Source organism: Maylandia zebra, linkage group LG13 (assembly GCF_041146795.1).
Source record: "Maylandia zebra isolate NMK-2024a linkage group LG13, Mzebra_GT3a, whole genome shotgun sequence".
NCBI classification, from domain to species: domain Eukaryota; kingdom Metazoa; phylum Chordata; class Actinopteri; order Cichliformes; family Cichlidae; genus Maylandia; species Maylandia zebra.
In genome coordinates, this window is record NC_135179.1 from 19,660,906 (window position 1) to 19,679,424 (window position 18,519).

At 39.4% G+C, this 18,519-nt stretch overlaps 2 protein-coding genes across 4 annotated transcripts; one reads left to right on the plus strand and one right to left on the minus strand.

Annotated features, from left to right (window-relative positions):
- The first annotated feature begins 613 nt into the window (after positions 1-613).
- Positions 614-4,165, plus strand: spef1 (sperm flagellar 1). The gene is made up of 7 exons (XM_004555900.3): positions 614-817; positions 969-1,080; positions 1,599-1,746; positions 1,872-1,917; positions 2,890-2,968; positions 3,069-3,174; positions 3,601-4,165. The coding sequence occupies exons 1-7, from the start codon at positions 709-711 to the stop codon at positions 3,712-3,714; spliced, it is 714 nt and encodes a 237-aa protein (XP_004555957.3). The 5' UTR covers positions 614-708; the 3' UTR covers positions 3,715-4,165.
- Positions 4,166-8,352: 4,187 nt separating this feature from the next.
- erlin1 (ER lipid raft associated 1) lies at positions 8,353-17,572 on the minus strand. 3 transcript variants are annotated; one of them, XM_004555904.4, is made up of 12 exons: positions 17,484-17,572; positions 16,457-16,585; positions 16,172-16,253; positions 13,964-14,010; positions 13,815-13,876; positions 13,580-13,705; positions 13,416-13,489; positions 12,448-12,506; positions 12,190-12,281; positions 11,959-12,048; positions 11,773-11,852; positions 8,353-10,637 (listed from the first exon to the last, which is right to left on the minus strand). In XM_004555904.4, the coding sequence occupies exons 2-12, from the start codon at positions 16,567-16,569 to the stop codon at positions 10,446-10,448; spliced, it is 1,017 nt and encodes a 338-aa protein (XP_004555961.1). In that variant the 5' UTR covers positions 16,570-16,585; positions 17,484-17,572; the 3' UTR covers positions 8,353-10,445. The 3 variants fall into 3 exon arrangements, with proteins under 3 accessions (XP_004555961.1, XP_004555960.1, XP_004555959.1); XM_004555903.5 differs by lacking the exon at positions 17,484-17,572 and adding an exon at positions 17,243-17,477; XM_004555902.5 differs by lacking the exon at positions 17,484-17,572 and adding an exon at positions 17,239-17,477.
- Positions 17,573-18,519: the final 947 nt, after the last annotated feature.

Below are 18,519 nucleotides of genomic sequence, written 5' to 3' on the forward strand. Positions count from 1 at the left end.
CATAATTATTCCATGGTCATGAAAAGAAAACCTCCAAGAACTTGACTTCAAAAGATGGCAAACACTCTTGAGGAGGTGTATCATTGTCAAGGTCTGCAATAAAGAGATGCCTTCTTCATTTGAAATACAGAGAGTTTACAACGAGGTGCAAACCACTGGTTACACTCAAGAATATAAAGGCCAGATTAGAGTTTCCCACAAACCAACTAAAAGCGTCACAGAAAACAATGGAAACACAAAACCAAGACGAACTTGTTCCAGAATGATGAGAGAGAGAAGTATGGATATGGAAAAGGAGAGAAACTGCTAAAGCATACAGGGTGAGTTTGCTCCAGATGAAGGGGTTACCATTACTACCAGGAGCCTCTCCTCAAGGGTAGATTTGGGGGTCATGATGTCTGCAAGATGCCGTGCTTAATTTTAGATGCTTTGAGCACCAGAGCAACACAAGTTGACTGAATGTATTCAAGAGAAGGCCGATAACAACACAACATTAGAACTGAAAGACTTTGCAACTCCCTAAAACCCCAAATCCCTCAAAGATTGGCCAAAAGAGAAACAAATCTATATTTTTGATTTGGGGTTGAACTGGCCCTTTAACAGCTGATCGCCTAGCAACGCTTCAAACAACCTGAGGTGGGCTGAAGCTATAGGTTAGCTCATCAAGACTGTTTTAATCGTTCAGAAACGACTGTAATTTTATAAATAATGGAACGAGAACTGAACGAAGAGGAACTACAGGACCTGTTTGCGTGGATAGATAAGATACCGCTGTCCCGGCCCAAAAGACACATCACAAGAGACTTCAGCGACGCAGGTAGTAAAGTTAGCCTAGCAGTCCTCATGGAGGTGCTAACCAAACAATCAAGCAGTAACAGCAGGAGTAATATGATCTGCATAGCTCCATGTCTCCAGCTACGGTAATTTTATTTATTTGTGATCTGACTAAGTTTCTCTTTGAACCTTAGTGATGGCTGCTGAGGTGGTAAAATATTTCTTCCCCAAGCTTGTTGATCTGCACAACTATGTTTCTGCAAACTCCACACAGCAGAAGCTCAGCAACTGGAACCTGCTCAACAGGCAAGACATCACTGTTTTATGTGTGTGTGTGTGTGTGTGTGTGTGTGTGTGTGTGTGTGTGTGTGTGTGTGTGTGTGTGTGTGTTTGATTCTTCTGAATCTGGTGGATTGAATGACTACATCCCAGCCAGAGAAAAACACTCTCCACAGCTGAAAAACATCACATTTTAACAGCCTGCCACAAAAACTTGTACACAAGCTACAAAAAAGTTAAAAAGCTAGATGGCTAATTAATATCTCTTAATAGGAATGACAGACATTGCCTAATGTTTTTCCCATCCAAATAAAATTTTTCCTGGGCCTCCACATCTGGTCCTGCGGACATATCCTACTTACACCCACTCACTCCATCCCTCGCCACTGATATGGCACAAAGCCAGCTTCAGATTTATGGGAATTTGCTGAAAACATTTTGGCTCCTATGTTGTGTCTCATCAGTTAAATCACACCGAGTCTGCTGATACTACTGTGCATAGTTCTAGGTATTAGAAACATGTGTTTTTATTTATATGAGGATAGGAAGGTATTTTCCAAGCTGGACTTCCATGTGCCTGAGGAGACACTGAAGAAAATTGCACAGAGCACCACAGGAGCAATAGTGCCTGTCCTGAGCAACCTCAGGGAGAAGATAGACAAGAAACTGGAGTACACCACCAACAACATACTGGTGTGTAGTGACACACACGGTATAGGTCATTTTTTTTGTCTATTTGAATGCAAAATATGAATTACTGCATGCTTGTCCATGTTAATCTAACTACAGTGGATATATATTTTGTTTTATAAATTTAGGATATGGAGTATTATGACACCAGGAACCAGGAGAAACCTCATGAAGGTACAATCTTCTGCATTTGATGCCATATTTGGCTTTGCATCACATCACACGATAGTGATGTAGGTGTTGCTGGAAGTTACAAACTGTGATGAAGTCAGTAACATTAAGTAGATTATGGAAATAAAACAGCTGAATTAGGATAAATGCAGTGACTTTATATTGGCCTTATGCATGTTGCAGCATGTGTCATAATGATAGTGTAGTTTGTGCAGAATATCAGCTGAAACTGTTGTTTTTTATTTAACTGAAGCCAAACAAAACTGAAGCTAAGATGTGCTTTATTTAGCACAGGAAGTGAGTTTGGTATTATTTTAGACTTTTTTTTGTTAATGCAGCTATATCTGCCGGTCAACTCCCAAACACCAAGTCAGCATATTCAGCATTCAGCAAGGTGTTTTTTCCCCCCTCTTTATTTGGTTTTTGTTTAAGGGAGCAGTTTAGTGACTGTTCATCGCTGTTTTTGTCACTGAAATGAAGCGTCTCCAAGATCTTCTCAGGCCCAAATTAAGTGTAATCTATCCCAGAGATAGCAGTGACCAATCAGAAACACAAAGAAACGTCCATTTGAAGGAATCGGGGAGAACTGATTAGAAGAAAATTCCACCACCCTAAAGGAGTGAACTTGTTTCCCACACCTCATCCGTCCCTATCAAAGCTGGCCAGTGCCTCCACCCTCTGCTCTTTCCTCTTCCGTCTACACTCGCTCCCGCCATCAGACACATGACTCAGGTTCTCGTATCAGTTTCCACATGGCTCTTATCGCTGGCCTGAGCTCAGCACCGTTGACTTAAAGCCTGATATTTTTTTCCTTTATCTACTAATCTTACTTCAGCGTTTCACCCTCTTTCTGCTATTGGTCGTCACCCTTTCTGCCACCAAGCCTTATCTCTTTTACTCAGCTGTATAGATTCTTTTAGTCATTGTGTTTTGTTCACATCATAGTTTGTAAAACAAGACACTTTTTTTCTTCAGAAATTCAACAGACTGAGATAAGACTTCTAACTCAGCTGGAGGAATTGAAAAAAGATGAAAAGAACAGGCAAAAAAACAGGTATGACCAAAAAACCACTGCTTTTAATTATAATGCAATGAATCGCAAGAACATTTAAAACAAAAATAATAGCCTGTCCATTCTTTTTTTTATGGTACAGTAAAGTGGAGCGTGCAGTAAAGTTTTATTCAGACATGGATCCTGCTTTCCAACAAATGCTGAAGGAAAAAGAAAAAGCAATTATGTCTTTGATGGAGACTGTGGAGGTAAAGTCTGCATGCAGACATGCATGAATGCAGGAAACACTCTGCTAAAGTGTGTGTGTGTGTGTGTGTGTGTGTGTGTGTGTGTGTGTGTGTGTGTGTGTGTGTGTGTGTGTGTGTGTGTGTGTGTGTGTGTGTGTGTGAGATGGAGAAAAATATTTAGGAGTGTGTGTTAGGCATGTGTAATGTCCTGTGTCAGCAGTGGCGAGTGAGTCAGTATCTGCTCAGCGGATATAACCCTTATTTTTCTTTTCCATCTGTGGTCACATCTGCATGTTTAGAGAGAAGCAGAAGGATGACACAAACGTGCAACTTCTCCTTTCACCGCACTATGAAGTTTTCAGAAGCCTTCAAAGAAATATCCTCTCTTTAGCCTCATCCCTCTTTTCTTTTTCTTTTCTTGGTTTTCTTGGTCGTGTATGTTTGCAGATCCTCCAGATGAAAGTGAACAAGCTGGAACATCTGGTTCACTTGAAGGATGTCCGTATTCAAGATCTGACACAGCATCTGGAGACGTACAAAGCAAGAGGCAACACACACTGAAGCAGCTGTGAAACTATACAGACAGAGAAATGTCTGTAGCAGTTCTGATATGTAAACCTGTATTTTGTAAAAAAGAAATATTAGTTAAGGCAAATGATCATCTTATCTAATCCCACCAGCTAAAACTGTCACATCTGTTGAAATGCACAAGGGAGATTCCAGATGTGAACTTTTTAAATCCTTGTTTTGAAAAAGAAAAAAATGGAATTTTATCCCAGAACATAAAATGTACACACTTCAGGATGCAGAAATGTCTCTTTTTCTTTCTTTAATAATATGATCCACTGCCTTATATCTTGAATCTTCTGTGTTTATGCTTCATGACCCTTTTATATGAAATCATGACTTGTTGAATGTAAATAGTTGCTTCTTTGTGAAAGGTATCTCTGGGCTTCTTTTAACAGCCCATAATTTCTGACTGTCAGCTTCTAAATAAAGCCACAAATCCCCATTCACAATTGTCTCACTAAATAAGAGGGCAGTGTATCAAATAAGCCAAGTCGTGGGTTAAAGCCAACAAAACAAAACTATATATGGTGTTGCATTTGGCGGCAGCCACTTCCTTCCTTCACTCATTTTTGGTAAGTTTCCTGCTTTTGTGTAAATGTGAAAACCAGACCTTAGTTAACCAGAACTTAGTTAATAATTTCACTTCCACTTTATCGAGCATTTTTTTTTTTTTAGAATTACTGTGACATCAAAGTCAGGAGCATTGACGAAGTCGTGACACAGCAGCAGCAGACCGCAGCCCAACGTCTGCTTTTCAGATATAAAGTTCATTTCACTTTCTTGAGGTTTTTCTGTAGTGCCAAATGAGAGAGAGATGTCCCTCATTATTTTACTTTATGTGGGCTTTGTTGGCGTGAGAGGCATGTGACCCCGTGAGCTGTACCAGGAGCAGCTGATCATCTCCAGCTGCCTGCCAATGTGACTGTCGTGCTCACAATCATGCCACCTCATTAATCATCATTATCACTTAATTAATGACTGAGAAAAACAAACACCTAATGAGTTTACAGTTACACTTATTTTAGATTTAGATTTTAGTTACTCCTTTTTTCACAAGGGGTCGCCACAGCAGGTAGCTCTGCATGTTTGAACTGACAGACTTTTACACTGGATACTTCTTGATGCAACCATAAAGGAATACGTTTCTCCTCCTGGGATCCATTAGCTTATAAACCACTACACTTTGGAGCCACTTAACAAATGCATGTATTTAAATTAATGAATTATTGATTTATTTTTGGTAAATTACGCCTAACAATGGAAAACATCTGACTCAGTGTGACACAATATATGTGATGAGTCACAATCACACCCAGTTAAAGTGGTTCTGCTGCCGGACCACACTATATGAAAATGTCCCTGTTTATCTGACAACCAATACATATACTCACTTCATTAGGTACTTCTGTTCAACTGCTGGTTAAATAAATGTCTAATCAGCCAATCACATGGCAGGAACTCAAGCCGAAGTTCAAACTGTGCATCAGAATGGTGAAGAAAGGTGATTTAAGAGAATCTGAATGTAACATTGTTGCTGGTGCCAGATGGGCTGATCTGAGGATTTCAGAAACTGCTGATGTACTGGGATTTTCCCAAACAACCATCTCTAGGGTTTACAGAGAATGGTCTGAAAAAGAGAAAACATTTTGTGAGCAGCAGTTCTCTGGGCAAAAATGCCTTGTTTATCCCAGAGGTCAGAGGAGAATGGCCAGACTTCTTTGAGCTGATAAGAAGGCAACAGCAACCCAAATAATCACTCGTTACAACCAAGGTATGTTGAAGAGCATGTCTGAAAGCACATCAAGTCTAATCTTGAAGCAGATGGGCTACAGCAGCAGAATACCATACCAGGTGTCTTTAATAAGGACCTCTCTTAAACATAGATGAGCAGATGATTTCCACATTTCTAAGTAAAAACCTTTCCTGATCTCATAACATGCCCGATCACTGTATGAGCAGTGGCTGAGGTGATCTACATTTACAGCACAGCTAATCAAAAGCTTGACTGTGGGAAGTTATTTCTTAAAACAATGTTTTTAGTGTTCAGATGTGCTTCCCTCATCTATTTCATGTTCATGAGACAAAAAGAAATTTTTACCAGAAATCCACAGGAAGATGAAAACAACATCATTACATCACTGTGGTTAAGCAAGACCCAAAGTCCAATACAAAGGACAGATGTTAAAAAAATATCATTCAAAATTTAGATTTCTTTTACTGTAATACATTTCTTTCAATCACAGTACTTAAAATATCTAAAATAAATATCTGACATGTACATTTGTACCTTTGTGATGCTGTGCGACACATGAGATTTTCATCATGGACGTGCAGCAGACAAAACTGTGTGATGCTATCATGTCAGTACGGACCAAAAGCTCTGAGGCGTGTTTCCAAATCCTCTGACTCTATGCCATGAAGAGTTCTAAAAAGATACCAACAATCAATTTTATTTAAGGTTCGTGCTAAGATTTCAAAATAGATATAACAATATACTGTATATAAAATGTATACAAATAATCAAATCAACTGAACTTACAGAGGCTCCAATATGTCAAATATTTGAAAGCTAAAGCCTTTATTCCTTTTTACATGAAATCTCGTGCTTGCACTTTTTATGGCTGGTCGTTAATTCCTTGTTGAGTTTTCCTAATTTGCTGGTACTTGTACATTTACTCCCTGTGGAGGTTTCTTTCTGCCACTGATTCATTTTTATTTATTTTAAGCATGTCAAACTTTTGGGTTAGCATCTTGAAATTTCAACTTACTCAGAAGTGACTTGAAATTTGAGATAATAACTTGACATATCAACTCAGGAACTCCTGACAGCAGATTGAAAAACTGAAGATTGTAAGAGTTAAGATGGCTGCAGCAGCAAACATTAAAAACAGTGTTTACTTAGCTTCCATTTCTCCCTTCCTTTTCCCTCAAAAATCAACTATTTGAACAATTTAAAAGCAAACAAATTAAGCAGACCTGTTTTACCAAGCAATGTTGGCGTCTTAAACACAGTAATCCTGATGATCTCTTGGGTTATTTTCCCAAAACAGAGCTCTATTCATAGCCACAGAAGAGCCCTAATTGTATAGCAGACTTTAGAAATTACCAGGGTCTCCATAGAAACTCAGACAGTGATAAGTGGTAGGAAATAGCAAAGTTAATACTCCTTTTAATACAGACAGTGGATAAGAATGTGAGGGAAAACTGAAGAACAGAGCTGCTTTTGATAAAGGAGCTGCCTGCCGCTGATGAATCACACTGAGTATCACCCTGCTGTTTGGGAACTAGATTTACTCAGAGATGAGGGACCACACCTTTCTGTATCTGGGGACACATCCAGGATGATGTCAAGGCAAGATGGATCATCCAGGATCTGATGAAAAGCAACAAAAGGAAAAGCGCTGGTTCAGCCAGGAAAGGGAAAAAAAACCTGACCATAACCTCACTTCCTAAGAGAGAGGACTTCAAACTGGTTGGAATTGCGCAAATGGCAAGAAGTAATAAGACCACCCATTACACTAAGCACAGGCCAAAACACAAAAAACCCCAACAAATTTCCTTTGTAATCAATGAGGAGTGAAGCTTATTTAAACCCGAAAACACTCAATATGATCATATATCTTTAAAATCTTATCAAAAGTGGGGGGGAAAAGTTTATCTGGGTCAATCAAAAGCTAAACCCCTCCCCCAGAAACCACTGGTTTGGCTGTGAGAGGATACCAGGGTCCATGAGGGCTGAGAGGTCACAAGAGGAAGCCATCCTTCATCTGGTAACATGGACTGACACACACTTTGAATGCTTCCTGGAAAGCATTTGTGAACAGCTGACTGGCTGTGCTGAGGGAAGAGCGGGTTTTATTTTCTTCAGATGACCACTTTACAAACTCAACAGACACACACTCACACAGATCTGTTTTTGGAGTGTTTACAACACATTATGTGGGTTAGAACAACAAGGACTGTGTGATGGATCGTGTTTATATATTCAGTGTGTTCACTGAGTCGTGCTCATTTTTCCACAACTACCCAGCCTTTGGAATGAAATAAAAAGCTACAGTCGCACATCATATAAATTCCTCTTATTAGAATATGTGGTGGGATATAAATCATGCCAATTATGCACAGGCTCAAATGTGGGTTGGTATATCTATCAATTTGTAAACATATAGAAAACCTGTAGATATAATGTATAATGTCACTTCTTGAAAACATTGGAAAAAGGACATAAATACAACAACAGTGAGATTTGAGGCACTTGTGCTGCAGTTAAGATGCAAATATATTTTAGTGTGCATGTGTAGTTTTGTGTCACAAAATAGTATGGGAAATTTGAGTTTCCTTCTATAACTTAGCACATAAAATAAAGGTGTTTCTAAACTTTGTACAAGCTCATGATTGATTTTACTTCTATACATACATAACTTTTGGAAATGTACAAACTGACACATATTCAATGGGTCCCTGGGGTCTTTATCCATCCATTTATTCATAAAATATTTTCCTTCTTTCTTTTGATCAAGTCTGCCACTGCTAGTATTCAAACCAAGTGACTCATCTACCATGGCACAAGTTCTCCTCCTTGTGGCATTCGAATGCACAACAATGCCCACACATCAATGCAAAGAGAAGAGAGGTATCAAAATAGGTTTTATTTGTTACATAAGAACATTGTCAAAACTTGAAAACATTTTTGCATATAAACCTTTTAAAACAAGGAAACAATGTTTAAATTTCACAGATTGTACAAAAAAAAAAAAAAAAAAAAAATCGACAAAAATTATTTTTGTGAGTGATTCATCCCCCTCTTTTGCATCTTTTATTTGAACCCACCACCAAAGCAATTGCGAGGTGCAGCGTTAAACTGCCAAATGGAGGTCACAGAAACAGCGCGGCGTCTTCAAAACACTCGTAGTGTTCACTGCCTGTTGAGTCTTTCAAAGCGAGAGCGACGATCCGTACAGAACGGCACATCTTCAAAGTCTATGAGGAGCCTTTTAGCCTGTAAGAATCGCTGAACCTTTAAGTCTGGGGTAAACCATTATATTATTTAAGGCTCGTTATCTCAATTGCATTTCCATGTTTCTAAAACACAAAGCAGAACAGAATCAAAATGTACACACACATTAAAACTAGCACCAACCCGTATCTTTTCTTAAGCCAAAGCAACATTCATCTCTAAACAGACCAACTTGTTTTTGAGTAGAACTCGTGCTGTCAAAAACTGATTGGAGGTTACGTGAATCCTCTCCGAGTTTCTGTCGTCATAGGAAGCTCTGTGGTACTTCAATTATCTCGGTGAGAAATGACAGAAGATCCTGTAGTCCGCTTAGTTATGAATCACCATAAAAAATGTAAACATTGACAATGAAATGTCGATTTCGTTTTAAATATTATTCCTATTTCAGTCGCCCTGCATGCTCTTAAATTGGCATTGTTCCAGACAGACACCTAGCTGAAAAGGTGGTGCTTTTCCATTTTCCTCTCAAACCGCAGCTTTCTTCATGGTGAAAATCTGAATTAATTGTTGTTTGGAGAGTGAACATTAAACAGCTGTCTTATTAATATTTAATACATGTCCTGAGAGTTTACATTTAACCACTTATGAAGACACTGCATAACAACAGAGTTGGTTGCAGGCTCTATCTGAACCATCCCAAACTCATAATTTCAACATGCACGGCTCTGGAAACCAATCTGAAGAAAGAAACATGCGCTGACTTCTTTAATGATAATCTCTACTTCCTGCAGTGCTCGCTGTTACAACAATCAGCTGTTAATCATCCTCAATTTGTATTAGACTAAATCTTTAAGCAACGCCAGATCTTTCTTCCATTTTCCCCCCTCTCATTTGCTTCAGAGTCTGTGTCACAGGAGGTCCAAAAAACAACTAATAACAGAATACTACACTAAATAATAAACTACATTTCCAATCTGATACCCCTCCACAGCTAATATCTGTATAATTTCACTCAACTGGACATTTATAACACACTCACTTCTGTATATAACCCATCAAGTGTTCAAGTTCATCCACCAGCAGCTTAAACGGGCCCTTATACTCTTAAAAGAACAGCCACCTTAGTAAGTCAGTGCAAGTGAGGTTGGCACAGAGATGACTTGACCCCCATCACACGCACATACATTGTCCACCCAGCTTTTAATTAGTGTCACCTGTCAGATTCCAGTGCAGCCAAGCCACATAACTCTCAAAAATCAATAGCTCATCACAAATCATTGACCTTGCATCCAAAAAAATCAATAACAAAAAAAGATAACAAAAGAAAAACGAAAAATGAATGCAGCCCCAAAAGCAAAAGTTAAACACCGCACTGATTGCAAGCACATGTAAATTAGGGCGACTAGTTGCCGTCACCTTCTCAGGCATTAGCATGTTTATGCTTGTTTTTTAACTATGGCATCAATCTCATTTCTAAAGCTCGTCTTTTTAAAAATGTGGAAGGCTGAAAACCCTCCAAAACAAAACAAAACAAAAAAAATCCTTTTCATCTGTCACATTCTCCCATCTCACTTTTCTTCCACCTTAAACCCTCTCCCACTCTTTTTTTGCCATTTAGATTTAAGACTGAAGCGTGCGGTTCACCAAACTAGCTGAAAAGCTACCCCACCCATCATCATCATCTTCAGTTCAGCGCTCTACGCCCCAGTGACAAGACAATTCCTCATCAAGCTCTCCTGTCCTGTGCAGAGGCAGAGCTGTGGACTCACTGTCCATCAGGCTTCACTTTAAAGAAGTCTGATTCAGCATTCGGTAATGAAGGGGAGCGCGGAGACTTTGGTGGACCGTTGCCCCCCTCTACAAACATGTTCGGGATGTCCTGGCCAAAGTAGATCTTACTGTTAGCTGCTATGGCCTGGTACTTCATCAGCTCCATGTATTCAGGTGTCAACTTCAGCTGTAGGGATTTAGAAGAGAGACAGAAGAGTGTGAGGATTCAATTAGTGCTGGATCACATTGCTGTTTGTGATAACACTTTATCTTAATGTGACTATATACAGCTACATGGCTAAAAATAAATGCAACATTGCAGCTGGACCAACTTCAGTGATGAGCAATTAAATTAACTCTGATCAAGTGGAGCTGCTTCAAGACCTGACTCTTGTCAGGAGGACGGTAATTAATGGTTTGTGACATCTTTCTGCAATTACCCAGTTTGGTAGAGTTTGTCGAAAGTCTGCATCTATTTAAAGTTGATTCTGTTTAGGTCAGGTGAAGTGAGGTTATTAAGATCATTACAGCAGGTTTGTGTGGATCCATGCGTTTGCCGTATAAACCTACAAATAAACATAAACTAAAACTATGTTACTACAACTGCTGGAAATCTACGCCATAACCTATGCCGTAATCTAACGTGCACTTCCCTGGGAGTTTAGCTACACACGCAGTCGACGCAGCCCGCAACTATTGTAAATGGTCTGTTCAGTACAATGGAGTCCTCCTGTGAATTTCTGGCTACTTTTTCCACCGCAGTTTTTAAATTTATCATTGAGAAAATATGGATCATCATCTCAAAATAAGGAATGATAATCATAGCATCAATATAAGAACTCACAAACGTCAACAAATTTCTGGATGCAGACTGTTGTAATGATCAGAACTGACGTGAATGTATGCACAGAGAAGTAGAAAAACTTCAGGGACAAATATGTTTGCCGTTAAAAAACAAACAAACAAAAACAAAACAGACCAGTACAAAGAGCAGGGACCAGGGAGGGAAAAAGCCCCAGCATTTCAACTGTTTCTATCAGCTGACACCGCATCAGGACACAACCACAAGGTAATTAACACATATTGGACCAGCACAAGCATAAATGCGTCAACAACGTCAGCCACCTACATAGGTTACATCATGGGCTCTACAAAGAAGTCTAAATCAAGCCTTATTCTCTTTTACATTAGGGATTTTTTTATTACTATAGCCACTGCAAAAACACCTCTCAGCAGAGTGTTACTGTTTTAAAACTATACGATCTGTGATGACTGCATTTGATGTTAACAACAAAGTGTTTAAACTGTTTGGGTCTTTTTACCCTGTTTGCTTCAGCAAACTTGGCAGCAGTGTAAAATTCTGCATCAGCCTTAGCTTTCTCTCTGGCCAGGAAGGCAGCATCTGAAACAAAGAAGCACTATTGAATGAGACAAATAAACCAGCACACCACAACTCAGGAACACACAGATTCATGACACAGAAAGGAACCAAAGGATTTCAGGCAGACCCTCTATTTCAGAGATCTTCTTCTCTGTCTCCTTCTCCATCACCTTCTGCTGGAACTGGATCTCTGCCACCTGAGCCACTTTCTGAGCCTCTGTGTGACAGAAAAGAGAAGGCTGAGGTTGGCAGTGGGGTTTCGCATGAATAACTTTGAGAGGCAAAATGCTAAAATTGCACGGATGGTCATGCAAATAAAAAGGGAACTGCCTGCTTTACAGTAAAACAGCGCATTTACCAATAATGGCTTTCTTCCTTTCAGTCTCAGCTTCCTTTTCCACCACCTTCTGAGTCTGAGCTGTTATTAGCAAACGAGTCTTTTCTGCTTCCCTGCACATACACAAACACACACAGACAGACACACAAGGATAGACAGAAATGAGGTTCTTGCAAATATTTTGCTTTCCATGTGGTCTTGCATGAATTGAGTGAGGAAATCACAGAAACTAAACCATGTACAAAGTCTATGCTGGTAACTTCAATTGTACAAACTCACATAAGTTCAAAGTTCCTCCTGATAGACTCAGGGATCTTTGGTTTGGTAACACGAACTGCCTTTATCGGAAACAGTACAAAAAAAAGAAAAAAAGAAAAAAAGAGGGAAACAGTGAGGGAAAATTGCTCACAAAAATAAAAAGACACATGAAACAGATAGATTGGCCTACTAGTATCTATTCAGACTTTGACTCCTCCCCTCAAACTGGTGAGCAAATGTCATTTATTTTTTTATATTTTCATTTTTATTTATTGTGTGTGTGGGTTTGGGGGGAGGGGTTGTTTGGGTGACACACTAACATCTGTTTCTTCCTAGCTGTGCACTAATGGTCCTGGCCCATGAGCAGGGGTCATTAAACAAACACTAACAGACAGTAACCTGGTTTACCCCGCGGCTTAAAATGAATTTATAGTTCCTGCAAGAAGCTAATAGGTAATGCAGTAAACAACAGTTTAATCTGACTTCTGTTTTACCTCACCTCAAAGGGAGCATTTTTAACTGTATTAACACAGGTTAGTGCGGAAGAAAACATGCAATAAGTTTGGGCTATTTGGTGATCAACTGCCAACGAGGAAGAGGAAAAAAACAAACAAAAACAACACTATTAGTGTACTAGTAGGCAGTACGAAGGACTGACTGTTAATCTCTACTCTCTGTACATTTGCTGCTAGTGCCCAAATCTAGCTGGTATGAAACTGTGTGTTATTTACCAGCTCCATGATCCATGTGCGATCTCACCTTTTTCCCACTAAACATTCTCTATTTCAGCTGGAAATGTTAAACTATGTATAATATAGACTTCTAAGTACTGAGTGTTACCTTAAAGTCTTTGTAAAAGGGACAGAGCGAGGGAATGAGGGAAGGTGGAATCTGAGTTCTGGATGTGTCACAGCACAAAACCAACTAGCTGATTTTATCATCCCTAAAATGTCACTGAAAATGTGCAGGTTATGTGTGTGTTTAGGTACCTGTATTGTAAGTCCAGGTGCCATAACATTCAGATCTTTCTGTAATGCCGTCTTCAGATTCTCATCTATGATGTCTGCAAACAAAATAAAAGAAAAAGTTCTAATGTATGATCCAATTTCAGGAATTTCAGGATTGTAGTAAAATGCAACCAAAACGTACTAACCAAACAACTCAATGTAAACCTCCTGTAGTGTGTGCACGCTGCAGAACTGGTTGAGTTCATGGTGAATTTTGTTGAAAATTAGAGTTTTGTCGTAATCTGCGGTGTAGTTCCTCACAATGTCCACCACTGAATATAGCAGAACAAAAGCAACAATTACTTTGATGCCAACAGGGTTAATAAGTCAACAAAATAAGGAAGTTTTGCAGTGAAAGAAATTCACAAAAACAAGCTGCACCTGCTGAGGGGACGAGCATGTTCACAACTTCTATCCTGTCAAAATAGATCATCACACCTCCACTGTGAAGAAAAAAAAACATTTCAGGTAAATATATATTAATGTGGGAATGACTTTATTAACAGCTGAATTAGGAAGTTCAGTCACACCTTGTTCCACAAGGCACATTCTTGATCTCATCTGTTTGGAGTGTAGTCTGAAAAAAAAACAAAAAAAAAAAAAACATTGAAAATATTGTGACATAGTTATCAGTATAAGTGACCTGTGTGTTTTCCTTTTTGTTAAAACTGAGCATATAAAATCCAGGGTACAACAGGTTCAACTGCTATTAAACATAGCTGAAGTTCAAACTGAGCATCAAAATTGGGAATAAAGGACTACAATTTGCACATGATCACAAAAATTGAAATCATGGATCCATCCTGCTTATTTCATGCTTATGGCCATACGACTCCAAGCACCCCCTATCTTTTCTGATTTGCAGGAGTTCTTCATCATTCAAATGCCACAGCCTTAAATGTCATCTCTGTATGATCTTTTGATGGCTGCTTACAGCAGAATAACACAACATGTCATAAAAGTCAAATCATCTCAAACTGGTTTCTTAAACATAACAATCAGTTCACTGTACTCAAGTCGCCTCCACAGACACCAGATATCAGTCCAAAGGAGCACATTTGGAATGTGGTTGAGTGAGAGATTTATATAATTGATGCGTAGCCAACAAATGTGCAGCAAATGTCTGATGCCATCATGAAACAAAATCTCTGAGGAATGTTTCCAGCACTTGCTTCAGAGAAGCAGATCTGAAGGCAAAACTGGGTCCAATCTGGTACTAGCAAGGTACCTATTAAAGTGGCCTGTGAGTGTATTATTAAGATTTGAAATTGAGTGCAATGCTACTTTATACTACATTATATAATTTAGGAGCTATACAAGATTACATAAAGAAGTGCATGGTTGTTTCAAGTTAATACAAGCTGAATGCATACAATGTGTAAAGCATATTCTACTATATTACTATGATACTCTTTTACAATTCTGATTGTAAACATTCGTTAACTGTAACAGTAGTTTTCCAAAACAGCCATAATTCTTCAAGTTACCTGGATATGTTGCCAAGGTCTGGAACAAGACCCAAACTACCACCCTCAAATGAGAGGATGTTTGTTAGAATGTTCAGGAACAAGCCAGGAACCACTAAAGCTCAAGCCTGCCATGATCTATTGGAACATCGACATCTCTGTCCACAGTAAAGGGAGTTTTATATCACCCTACACTAAGAACATGCAACCAAGAAAGAAACCTGTGTTTCAAAACCAACCAACCAGCTTAACTTTGCAGCTGCCAACAATGACGAGCCAAATGCCTTCTGGAGAAAGGTTTTATGTCAGATGACAGAAAGATTGAGCTATTTTTCCACAATGACAAGACTTGTGCTTGGAGGAGTAAGGCTTTCAAACCTAAGAACACTATAACAGCTGTTAAGCATGGTGTTGGCTGTAGCATGGTCTGAGGCTGTTTTGCTGCCAGAGGTACTGGTACATTGCACAAATTGGATGAAATAACAGCACATGAGGACCATTTCCAAAATCTTCAACTTCACTTACAATTAACAGCTAGACGGTTAAAACTTGGACACAGTTGGGTGTACCAGCAGGACAATGATCCCAAAAATATATCAAAACTGATTTTCGAATGGATAAACCAGGCTAACATCAAGTTTCTGGAATTGCCCTCCCAAAGCACAAATGAAAATTTGTGAACTATGATGCTTAAAAGCCTGGTCTGTACCAAGAAAACAACCAATTTAAATGAACTCTACCAATTCTGCCATTAACGGTGGCCAAATACCCAGACAGAATTGTGCCAGAACTTGTAAAGAGACATTTAAATAAGTATTAGAGGGTTTGTATGTATATATTTGCACCTCTATGTTTAATTGCAACACAGTGTGGATTTGAGAAAATCCTAAATAAATTCAAACCTGTGCAACCAATTCTTGTTTCTTAAAGGCATTAAAGATGTAGGCTGCACAATCATTCTACCCCAGAAAAATAACACCTCAAAGAAATCAATGAAAAACCTAAAATTGCCATGACTTTCATGCCAATGATAAGCGTATGCAAACTTCTGCCCACAACTATATATGTATTGGCATGTAAATGCTCCATTTACTTGTTGTAAAACAGAGCCCCTGCAGCCACGGTTGAATAACAACTGTTTGCATGCTGTAGCTGACTTATTTATAGAAGATCCCACTCTAGTTTTAAAGCGCAGGCACCTCCTGTTTGAATCTTACATTACACATGCCTTTGCTCAAAGGCCATGTTTCAAGCCTGGAAAGAGAGGCTTACCTGCACTGCTCTGTAGGTGGTAATGAAAGGCAGCATAATGTGATATCCAGGACCATTGGGAGTAGTCAGCAATGCCCCACCTCTGAAACAAATACAAATTATTTGGCCAGAGTTCAGAACATCTGATTTTCTTTTGATTATATTTAATGAGAGTGGAAAAAAGAAGAGGACATATAACTTTATAACCATCATTTGAAACAGGGTGCTTACAAATAGCACTCCCACATTCTTAGTACAGGTGTCATTTTCATTAGAAACAGGTGTGATGAGTCAGGCCTGATGTACCTGTAGTACACAGCGAGGTGTCCTTCTTCTATCTTGTGAATAGAGGAGTGCAACATGATGGCCATCACTCCTGTTATTGCTGCAAATACTGCCCCTACATGCGGCATCGTCATCCTTGCTAGCACTCACCTGCAGACAGAAAAGGAAAAAACTGAAATATTTATACAACACTAAGTCCTCAGGGCACTGTCACGTCTGTGATCAGGTGGAAACTGTAACTATTAACAGCAATACATGCAGTCAAGACTCTTAGGTGAACCATCAGTAATGCATGGGCTGTGCCATAAAACCTGCCTCTTTACATCCAGTAAGTCTATGGTCAACACACTATATGGCTTAGCTTTTCTGCTCCGTGCACCCCGTTTTTCACCCCATTGTAATGAAAGTAAGAGTTTAAGTAAATCGTTACACACACTCTCATAAATACGCCTTTTATATTCACCAGTGAGACGGTCAGCTATTAACACAGGTGCACCCAGGTCAAACATGGAAACCTTTATGCCTATGATAGCTGCCTTAACAGCAATCGATGCATATCATATAGCAACACTATTGGTGACAATTAACGACTTCGCTTAGTTAAAGTACACTTCACGTGTATTTAGTTTAAACATCTAACGGTGACAGGCACGATTAGCTGACAGAAAGACTTGAGAAGGGTAACAAGCAAGTGACTCCTCATCCAACTTATGAAGCAACATATGTGCTTCAAAGCTACAGGTCCTTTGATGTAGCTATAACATTAAAACAAATACATTCTGAAAAAGAAAACACAGGCTTACCCACCACTCGGTTGGTAACGTTTACCCTAGCTGGCTGGGTTGGATTAGCTAGCTAGCTAGCTGGCTGGCTGGCTAGCTCTCACTGGGTGGGATCGGAAGTGAAGCACTGTTTCAGTGTAGCTTAATGCTAATGTAAGCTTGCTAGGCTACTGGCGTGAAGCAAAGCTTTTAAATCGTCCTGCACTACGACCAAATAATGTTTCAGTACGTACTGTAAACCACAGGCTTATAATATGTAAAATTACCGCTGTAGCAAACCGTGTCCCCTTCTGATCTTAGCATTCAACGTCCCACCCCCATTTCCCCGCCTCCCACAGGTTTCAATCTTGCTTTGACTCGCTGCATTATGCTGCCTTCAGGACTGTTGGAAATAAAAGAAGTGACATTGTAAATGGGTGGAATTTGTCAAACGATTTATTTTATTTAAAATCTTGATAAAACCTTTTTATTTATACAGATATATAAGACCCAAATGGCTTCGCAAGAAGATATCAGTATGGATATCAATGTTTTACAAAACCAATATTATAAAACAATCGCCAGTCTTTGACAGATGTCCAGAAAAACCAGTGGACTAAGGAAGTTCTTTTCACTTCATTTTTTTCAAATTCAAATTCAAATTCAAATTTTATTTGTCACACACACACAACCATACACAGTATGACATGGGGGTGAAATGCTTGTAGCTGTACAATGCCCGACCATTAAATGACAGAAGAAAAGTTTTACAATATTTACAATTTACAGTTTACTACAAAAATTTACAAATTAACTTAGGAATTTACAGTAAAGAATGTGCAAATAGCAGAAGAGATTATAAAGATAAGGATTATAAATTATAGGAATTATAGGATTATAGGAAATGTGTGGTGGTGCGTGTGGTGACGTGTGTGAGAGTCCAGTCTTATAGCGACGTGTTTGGGAGAGTCCAGTCCTACACCTGGTTCAGGCCCCGAATAGCCTGGGGGAAGAAGCTCCTCCTCATTCTCTCTGTTTTGGCCTTAAGGGAGCGGAAGCGCTTCCCAGACCTCAACAGTGAGAAGAGTCCATTGTTGGGATGGGAGAGGTCCATCATAATCTTCCTAGCTTTGGACTTGCACCGCTTGGTGTAGATGGACAGCAGGTCAGGGAGCTCTGATTGAATGATGCGTTCGGCTGAGCGCACCACCCTTTGCAGATCTCGTCTGTCCTGCTTGGTGCTGTTCCCAAACCAGGTGCAGATGTTTGCCGTCAGGACGCTCTCGATGGTGCAGGAGTAGAAGTTCTTGAGCACCTTCAGTG

What these genes read in the sequence shown, in the direction of transcription:
- spef1 (XM_004555900.3), top strand. Translation starts at nt 709, where the DNA reads ATGGAACGAGAACTGAACGAAGAGGAACTACAGGACCTGTTTGCGTGG. An exon ending in AAGAGACTTCAGCGACGCAG is followed by an intron (nt 818 to 968) that starts GTAGTAAAGTTA and finishes TTTGAACCTTAG; the next exon opens with TGATGGCTGCTGAGGTGGTA. An exon ending in CCAGGAGAAACCTCATGAAG is followed by an intron (nt 1,918 to 2,889) that starts GTACAATCTTCT and finishes TTTTTTCTTCAG; the next exon opens with AAATTCAACAGACTGAGATA.
- erlin1 (XM_004555904.4), bottom strand. Translation starts at nt 16,569, where the DNA reads ATGACGATGCCGCATGTAGGGGCAGTATTTGCAGCAATAACAGGAGTG. An exon ending in CACCTCGCTGTGTACTACAG is followed by an intron (nt 16,254 to 16,456) that starts GTACATCAGGCC and finishes TATTTGTTTCAG; the next exon opens with AGGTGGGGCATTGCTGACTA. An exon ending in AGTTTGCTGAAGCAAACAGG is followed by an intron (nt 10,638 to 11,772) that starts GTAAAAAGACCC and finishes AAATCCCTACAG; the next exon opens with CTGAAGTTGACACCTGAATA.